This window comes from Berghia stephanieae, chromosome 4 (genome assembly GCF_034508935.2).
Source record: "Berghia stephanieae isolate SIO BIC M18660-M18661 chromosome 4, UCSD_Bste_1.3, whole genome shotgun sequence".
NCBI classification, from domain to species: Eukaryota; Metazoa; Mollusca; class Gastropoda; order Nudibranchia; family Aeolidiidae; genus Berghia; species Berghia stephanieae.
In genome coordinates, this window is record NC_088363.1 from 54,005,260 (window position 1) to 54,015,259 (window position 10,000).

The window sequence follows — 10,000 nt, forward strand, 5'->3', positions numbered from 1 at the left end:
GCTATCATTACGTGGATGATTTTCAAACCCAGCTCAAAGGAAAGGAAAGGATGGTTATAAGTTATCATCAACAATATTTATCTTGATCTATTTTTTCAAATTGACCTTAAAATGGGAAGAATATACAATAAAAAGATTGAATGTTTATGAATTAAAAGATTCCTGTCCCTATTATAGCATTAAATATTCCCCCTGTAAAACGCTTTGAGCACGTTTAGTGGATACTGTGCTATATAACAAAAAGCTTTTTAAAAAGCTCAATTTTATAAGATCAGAAAACAACATAGACGTCTATCTATCTTTTAGATTGTTCCATGTATCATAGAAATAATATCTTACCTGTGCTGACAGTGGAGGTATTCGTGGGATGATTGCTTTTGTCGTAAGAACCCACTGGAGGGAGAACTGGGGGTCCCAACTTTATAAAAAGATCCTCCTTTCCTTCTTCCTTCCTCCACTCTCTGTTTCTTTCACTATTCATTCTCTCCCTTTCTTGGGACCAGGTTATCTGGTGCCCGTCATTCAGGTCCCTATACTTCCGTCTTCTGGTGATGTTGTTATTGGAACTATTACTGTTAAGGTTTGATTCCCAGTGGTTGAGGGAATGGTTTACATTGTCGATGCTGGAAGTCGAGTCCGTGCTCATACTTGTCCGTCGCCATGTTGGTTTATCGCTAGGAAGGCCTGAGAAATCATAACTGGCCGACGGTGTACTTTGCGTCGCCAAGGAAACGTTGAGACGCCTAAAACGAGCTCTCCTGTCTGGGAGGGAAGGAGATGTAGGGAAGGGGAGTAATCCACGATGACTAGATGACGTAGAGGTTGTTGACGGTACTTGAAGTAGATGGGTGGGAGTCGTTGTTCCCGATGAGTGGTTGCTATTATCTGTCATTGCTGTTGCCATGGTGACAGTGATAAACACTCTTTTCTCGATTTTTAATTTGAGTCGTTGTTTTCACATTTCGCCTTTTCTATAAGGGTACCATTTTATTCTAAAATGCAGGCTCATGTTATCCAAGTTTTCAACATTTTCAAACAGTGTTCTTGGCTTCTTTGATTTTTTTCATAGCAATTCCTCAATCTGTAAAAGATATAAATAAAAGCATAGCGATGAAATGTTATCAATTGTTTCATATTCAACCTTTTTGTTATCCTTGCAAAAGGTGGAAAAGAAAAATAAAGGTTTGCCTCAATAAATAACAATACTAAACGAGCATTTCGGGCACAAACCCTTCACATTATGTAAAGAAACAACAAATAGATAAGTAACAACAAAACATTATGCAGAAAATTGTATAATGCCGTTTTCCCCACTTGGCCTTTAACAAAACTAAAAGAGATGATAATGATATAAACAGGTAATTAAAGACAATTACAGGAAATGACCCTCTGTAAATATTTGTAGCCCCTGCGTAAGGTCAAAGGCCAAGTCAAGCTTGTTTTCGGAACTTTTTGGTAAATACTCTTCAACAGTCGTAACGTCACTTCCTTCCTAATGACGCATGGTAACTTAGTAACACTGGCTCTAAACTATCGGAACAATGGCGGACGCCCGTATGAAATATTTCTCCGGCGAGCGTAAAAGCATATCCAGAGGAAACAAAGCATAAATTTGATCATGTTTTGACTTTTACACATTCTGATCACAAGGCATATGAAAAGTTCTAGCCAGCATGCAGAATAAAAAGGAATGATTTTGTTTGTTTAGAACCAAGATGGCCGCCGTTGCCGGGCGGCGTTACATCAGACTACTGAATCCTATTGTATTTCAAAACAGCTTTCATATTTTTTAATTCTCTCTATTTTTAAAGTAATTCCTTTTTTTAAAGACCAATATTATTTCCTATATTGACGCCAGTTATTCATTTAGAAAAATGTCGAGTAGTATCCATGGTATTTGCAGATTATATCTAAATATCAAAATATCGTATCCATGATCAGACCCACTGGGCAAAAGGGAAAGCTTATTATTATTATTTTTAGTCCGCGTGCTCAAGGATCTTGACATAATTATGTACTTCAAATATCAATCTCATCGAATTCACTGGAGTCCTCATCGACGTTTTTCTTTGCCTTTGGGCAAAGGAGGAGAAGATAATATTCAATTTATTCGTTCTACTTAAGCCATTCGTGAATTCATTGATTTTATGAATTAAAATATTCCTGTCCCTATCCTAGCATTGAAATATCATAAGCAGCTCTGTCGTACACTAAAAAACAAACAGATTTTTTAATAATTTGCCAGAAAACTTTTCTTTCAAATAATAGTGGTCGATTGAAATAACCGTCGACTTGTCAATAGTTCTCAAACCTGGGACCTCCATTTGAACTTCCGGGTTTGAGAGTTTTTGACAAAATGAGAGTTATTTTATTCGATCGATATTTGAAGGACGAGTTTTTTAGCCGAAATCTAAAAATGTGTTGTGGTTTTTTAGGAGTTTTTTTTTTCTTCTTCTTCTTCAGAGTATGGCAGTGTCGTAGAATACTTCAAACAGAGGCCAACAATTGTTTGTACGTTCATTGTATTCTCATGTTAATCCAAGGTTTATTGGATCGGTCAATGGGGCATACATTACAGGTGACACAATACACACGAATACATTTGTAAGTTGTGATTCTTTGACGCATTCAGAATATTCTTATTATAATACGTTAACGTAAACGTGTGGAGAAATTTTGATTTATCATTCATGCTCTCCTCTTCTACCTGTATACAGGCAAGAAGCCAAAATATGGAAGAAAAACGAATGACCCAGAGTATCTAAAAATATGAAAATAAATGCAATATGTTTGTGATTTATCCCAGTTAATGAATTATTATATTTTCTTATCATTCTTGGCACTTCAATTCATGGACATTTTGTCTTTAAATATGTATATGTTTAATCTATGCCTGCTTCTTATTTCATTATAATCTAATCACATTATCACAGTGGAAAGTTATGAACAGGTGATCATTTTTCAAACTGTAAATCAAACCATCATACAACATTGTCCTAATTTCAAGAAAAAATCCTTCTTCTTAAGCCTCTATTTTCTAAATCATCATGTTGTGCCATGCTTCACAGCATTGGCGATCAAGGCTCTCCACTACTTCCTTCATCTTCTGCACGTGTCGTTTTTTGTTTTGTTTTTTTTTGGGGGGGGGGGGTTGTTTTTTTCGGGGGGGGGGGTTGTTTTTTTTTTCTGACCCCAACCATTTTTGGCAAACCTTTCGCTGACGGCCAAGTGCCCTTTTCCCATCCAACCTTTCCGTTGCTATCAATTTTTCCAATCCTTTCGTTCTCATCCTAATATGTCACATGACTTTTGCCCGTCTCGTTTTTAGTTTTGGGTCAAATTGGATTCAGTAGTCTGATGTCACGCGCCCGGCAACGGCGGCCATCTTGGTTCTAAACAAAGAAAATCATTACTTTTTATTCTTCATGCTGGCTAGAACTTTTCATTCCCTTTTCATATGTCTTGTGATCAGAATGTGTAAAAGTCAAAACATGATCAAATTGATGGGTTTTTTATCCTCTGGATACGCGTTTAAGCTCCCCGGAGAAATATTTCATACGGCGTCCGCCATTGTTCCGATAGTTTAGAGCCAGTGTTACTAAGTTACCATGCGTCATTAGGAAGGAAGTGACGTTATGACTGTTGAAGACTATTAGTACCAGACCATTTGGTTACAAAATATCTAATAATCTTACTTGGAGGGGTGGAATAAGCGTATTCTTTCATTTCTTAGTATTTATTAAACTTGTTATGTTTTTATCGTGCAATAACACATACCCGTAAGCTCGTTGTGTTATTGAGCACGATAAAAATAACTCAATAAAAACAAAGAGATGAAAGAATCGAATATTGTAGCATTTTAAGGTCTTAGAAACGTCTTGTTTCTCAATTCCTTTTGTTTGTTTGCACCCCCCTCCCCCCCCTTCCTTTTTTTTCTTGCTGTTGATGCCAGCTAGAGAAAATCTCCAATATTATTCATGATATCCCCGTCTATTGAAATAATAGTGGAGTCCACCCTCCTTATCCTTACCTATGATTGTTTATTTCCAATTGAAAAGCAGTTAATAACCAGTCAGTAAATGATGGAGCGATAGAGGAAATTGCTGTCACCCGACAGAAAAGATTCTGGACGGATAATCATTTTCAGTATTAAGTTGTCCTATTTTCTAAAAAATTAATTTTACAATGAGCATAGGACATACTTTTTTTAAAGCGACCTTTATATAGCACAATATCCACTAAACGTGCTCAGGTCGCTGTACAGGCGGTCTCTAGTTAACAGCAACATTAAACATGTAGGACAAGACATGACGCCTCTTTGGCGCTATTATTACTTTTTTTTCGGACAGAGGCAACGCTTTAACGTTTACATCTGAGTACGGTGAGAGAATGTGAGTAAAGAGCCTTTTTCCAAGGACTCAACTATGCGCCACTCAGAGCGGGACTCGAACCCAGAACACTCCAATCGGAAGGCGAGTGTCCTAACCACTAGACCACATAGAGAAGGAATTTTGTCTCACATTGAGAAGGAAATCGGCTAAATGGCTTTATTTAAATTTTTTTTTAAAAAACAAAAAAAAAAAAATAAACAACAACAACAAAAAGATTAAACTAAAATAGGACAATATGTGACCCATGGTCTCTAAACGGTGATATGTGAAGTGATAATATTCCTGAAATAATCCATAAAATATGGCTTGTATATATCTGGAAATTATATTATGTGAATGTTTATTTATCTTTTTATTTATCCATTTATTTATCTATTTATTTATCTATTTATTTATCTATGTTTGTTTACGCCAGTCAAAGAATTCCATAATCTGTAAACGCGAATCATTGGTAAAAGCTTTAAGGGGCAGGTAGGTTCAGTATACCTCAGTTGGTAGAGCACTTGCTTCTCGCGCAATGGGGCCGGGATCGGACCGACTGCAGTTGAAATTTTTTTTATCCTGACCCATCTTTCCGCTCAGCAGTGATTTTTTTATTTTTTTTAGCTGGGTCTATTAGATCTACCGGAAAGTACTTTGCGATAGACCTACTTCCTACTATATAAATGGTAGCAAGAAGCTATTATCCTTTTAAAGCTATAGAAACCGCGATAAGCACCGGCTCCGTGGGGCTGATGGCTCTAAAGGATTACATAGAAAAAGGTCCAGTAATAATCAAGCCTATTTCATTACAAAGTGACAGCTCTTGTGCTACGATGGTAGATGTGGGCGGACCTTGAGAACATTCTAGAGAGCTTAGATAAGGATTCGAAGCAACACCCAGGTGGCAAGGGGGAAATGATCGGGAAGCCTTCTTGATACGGATAACATTCCATATCATCGTTATTATCAGTAAGTCCTTATTGCCAATGTCGCTAAATGCACCATACTATGGTAAATGAATAACTGAATTGTGATAAGAACGTAGGTATTTGTTTCTATAGCAAGGGGATTTTGTGATGTCAATGATGACGATGATTATGATGATGATGATGATGATGATGATGATGATGATGATGAGGATGAGGATGATGACGATGACGACGACAACGACGACGATAATGATGATGATGATGTTAAGCAGCAATAATTGCTTTAGTTTTCTAACCAAACTGAAAAGAGTGTTATATTGTGCGGCTATGTGGTCTAGTGGTAAGACACTCGCTTTCGGATCGGAAGGTCCTAAGGCGCTAAGTTGAGTCCTTGGAAAAGGCTCTTTACTCACACTCTCTCACCGTACTTGGGTGTAAAATGAGTACCTACCTGGTCGTTTACATTGTTGTCTCTGTCGGGATAAAAAAAACCCTGTAATATCGCCTAACATGCGCCATGTCTCGTTCTACATGTTACATGTTGCTGTTAGTCAGGGATACCTTGTAAAGCGCTTTGAGGACAGTAAGTGGATATTGCGCTATAAATAAAAACTCATATATATATATATATATATATATATATATATATATATATATATATATATATATATATATATATATATGCAGTACAGGTTTGTACGGGAATGATATGGTCATGAATGAATCATTGAGAGATATGGCGATTTGTGGGGGATTAATGGTATCTAGCCTAGGCTTTGACCATTGCTATGTAGGGGGTCAGGGCAAGGAACTGCTATAACTATAATATTGATGATATGATTGGGTTACGTGATTCGTACAGGTTTCATTACAAATACAGTTTGAATATTGTAGAACAAACAAATCGCTTACCCCAGTTTTACAAAGAAAATAGTCGATATTAATTAAACTGCTAATGATTTTTTTAAAAATTCCACTTAACTAATACGAAGTCCGATACGACCATGGAACTGTATTTATTTATTTATGTTTTATTTATTTATTTATTTATTTAATTAACTATTTATTAGTTTTGTTTTACTTTTATGTAGGGAAATATCCACTTATTGTGTTCAAAGCGCTTTACAAGCAATATTTAACATGTAGGATGAGAATGGCGCCAGTTAGGCGATTATTACAATTTTTTTCGACAGGCATATTGCTGTTAAAAGTCAGGTACTCATTTTACACCAGGGCCCGGTGAGAGAATATGAGGAAAGAGCCTTTTCCAAGGACTCAACTGTGCTCCGCTCAGACCACAAGACCACATAGCCTTCCGATCTGAAGGCAAGTGAGTTACTCAATCCGGGGCCCTAGCTCAATTTGCGTCGCTGCACTGCGGCTGACGCCTGGGTTATTCCAGTGTTCCCTTGGAATAGATCATAGAGACAAATCTCCCCTATGGGATGAATAAAGGGAATTTTAGTTTTTAGATTTATTTTTAATCTTTTGGAAGGCGACTCATTCCCTCCTCCAATCATTCACCTACTGATGGCTTTCAAAAAAAACGGTGACAAAAACGCGGGGATGAACCCAATAATTGGAATTGGGTTTTATTGTTTTTGTTTTGTTTTTAAGGGTTTTACGGCGCTTGCAACACATTAAGGTCATATCAACGCCACTAAAAAGGAAGAAAATGGGATAGTAAAAAGTTCTAGAATTACAATTAAAGCACAAAAGAAAAGGTAAGACAAAGGGGAATTGGTTCAAATAGGGAACAGATGTAGATTCAAGAGCACACCGTCAAAGTACTTAGTTTGAGATCACCTAAAAGTCTCATCCAGACACAAGCACAGGTCCCAACTAAGAGGAATACACTCAAATGTTTACCAATCATATAATATGTAAACTAAACATAATACAATGCATAACAGAGAGATTATTTACAAGGAAGAAAATATCATTTCCCAAAACTATAACTATACATTCGACTTTTTCCCTCTCAGTCAAGGACTCCGGCCAGGGGCAGAACAAAACTAAGTAATCTCATTCCAAGACAAAGACAGAAAGCAATTGGAAAACAGATAAGAGGGGATAGAAGACACAGCAAGTACCTCCCTGCCCGCTATGGGATGTAGGAACCCCACCCAGAATTGGGTTTTATGATTAACTAATTAACTATGAAACTTTGGATTTTAATAATTCATGAATTGGTGACAGTGGCTTTTTTTTTTTACTTGATTTTTTCTTCTACTTCAAAAATCTTAAGATTTCTTTAAAATAATAATATCAATAATAATAACAATAATGATGATGACAATAATAGTAATAATAATAATAATAATAATAATAATAATAATAATAATAATAATAATAATAATAATAATAATAATAATAATGATAATAATAATGACAATGATAATAATAATAATGATAATAATATTAATAATGATAATGATTATAATGATAATAATGATAATTATGATAATAACAATAACAATAACAATGACAAGAACAATAACAATAACAAGAACAAGAACAAGAAATACAATGAACAGAACGCCAATCTCCAGCTAACGTGTTTGGTGCTGCTTTATAAGACATGGATTAGATGATCATTTTACGAAATTTTAATGTTTCAACTGTCGATGATTCCAATGAAATATGAAGAAAGTGATTTTGAAATATTCAGGGAAAGTTAATCTAAAATATTCTGGCTTTAGTCTAGACTTTATTAACTTTAGCTTTAAACTCTATTTTCTTCATCGAGATTCTTCCAACATAACACCATACTGACTTGGTGAGTCATATTTTTGTTACACACAGTATCCATGGTAGTCCTCATTACACAGTGGAGGAAAGTGTTCTGTCGTTATTTAAATGGGGGAAAAAACACATTTTTTAAAAATTGGCCAGAAAATTCTTCCTTCAAATATCGATCGATTTTGTTTGTTTTTTAAGGGTTTTACGGCGCTTGCAACACATTTAGGTTATATCAGCGCCAGTAAAAAGGAAGAAAATGGGATAGTAAAAAGTTCTAGAATTAGAAATAAAGCACCCAAGAAAAAGTAAGACATAGGGGAACTGGGAACAAATAGGGATCAGATGTAGATTCCAAGAGCACACTATCAAAGTACTTAGGTTGAGACCACCTATAAGTCTCATCTGGACACAAGCACAAGACCCAACAAAGAGGAATACACTCAAATGCTTACATTATAAATTCAAAATAACAAATATAATAATACATAATAGAGAGATGATTTACAAGGAAAAAAATATCATCTCCCAAAACAATAACTATGCATTTGACTGTTTCCCTCCCAGCTAGGACTCCGGCCAGGGCCAGGACAAAACCAAGCAATATCATTCCAAGACAAAGATAGAAAGCATGTTGGAAAACAGATATAAGGGGATAGAAAACACAGTATGTACCCTCCTGCCCACTATGGGAGGTCAGGAACCCCACCCAGATCGATCGATTAAAATGACCCTCATCTTGTCAAAAACTCTCAAACTCTCTCCGCGAACACTTCCTTGAAGTCCCAGGTTTAAGAGTTTTTGACAGGATATGGGTCATTTTAATCGATCTATATATGAAGGGCAGGTTTTCTGGCCAAAATGGTGAAAATGGGTTGTGTTTTTCTTTTTTTTTTTTTTTTCATAGAACGGCAGTGTTGTGTTCGTCATCGATCATGTTGTCCTTAGAGACAAAGAAATTAAGAGGATTAGCTAAGTGGTTGCTGCGTAGGAGGAAAGAGGAGGTGTGATAGAACGGTAAAGGCTACTGGGTCAATTAGATGTTTCATCAATCCAATCAATACGACACATCAATGTATTAGAAATAGTGACACCAGCTTGTGCGACAAAATAGTTGGGGGAAAGGGGGGACGGGGAGGTGGGGGGGGGGGGGGGGGCGTTGACAGCAACAGTCTGTAAATCGGTACAAAAAGCTGCACACATAATATTATATAACACATTTCCATTGTTTCATTATACTCGATACAATTCATAATGCCTCATTTAAGTCATATTGAATAAATTTTCATTTCACACAGTACAAAAAGGCGGAAAGTACTTTGTGATAAACTAGCGTCCTATCCAAAGGGTGGAAAACAATTGCTATTGTGCGTTTCACGCTATGGATCACCCTTTTCAGCGAGGATAAACTCCAGTTCTATTGACTCTGAATGACTACTTTGATTTTGATTGACTTGAAAAGGAAGTGAATGAGGAAATATTATTCAAAACGATAACGATAAACGATAAAAGTGGAAGATTGATAGAGTACAATAATAATATTATGATCGCCTAATGTCAATATGGAATGAGTTCCTGGAAATTTATTAGAGATCAATATATTCGCATGCACGATTATAAGAGAGAGAGAGAGAGAGAGAGAGAGAGAGAGAGAGAGAGAGAGAGAGAGAGAGAGAAGGAGAATAAAGAGAGAGAGAGAGAGAGAGAGAGAGAGAGAGAGAGAGAGAGAGAGAGAGAGAGAGCGAATAACCAGTGGTTTGACTTTTGCGCCCAACCGGCTAAATTCGGTATTTTATCGGAATGAACCGGATTCTAGAAATTGAATTTAATGGGAAAACGGTTAGATCTGAAGAAAAGATGAGATTTAACTGGTGAGACAAACTACATTATTCTACCCCTCTCCCTAAATAGTAACGTGTAATGATATCAAGTTTACAATAATAATTTATGACGTCAGAT

The 10,000-nt window shown here is 36.2% G+C and overlaps 1 protein-coding gene across 2 annotated transcripts in view; it reads right to left on the reverse strand.

Annotated features, from left to right (window-relative positions):
- Positions 1 to 10,000, reverse strand: part of LOC144970828 (uncharacterized) — a 66,627-nt gene that overhangs the window by 52,691 nt on the left and 3,936 nt on the right. For both annotated transcript variants that reach the window (XM_078910894.1, XM_078910895.1), the window contains exon 2: positions 340 to 1,081. In XM_078910894.1, the coding sequence (XP_078767020.1) occupies positions 340 to 904 (565 nt within the window). In that variant the 5' untranslated portion in view covers positions 905 to 1,081. The remainder of the gene's footprint in view (positions 1 to 339; positions 1,082 to 10,000) is intronic.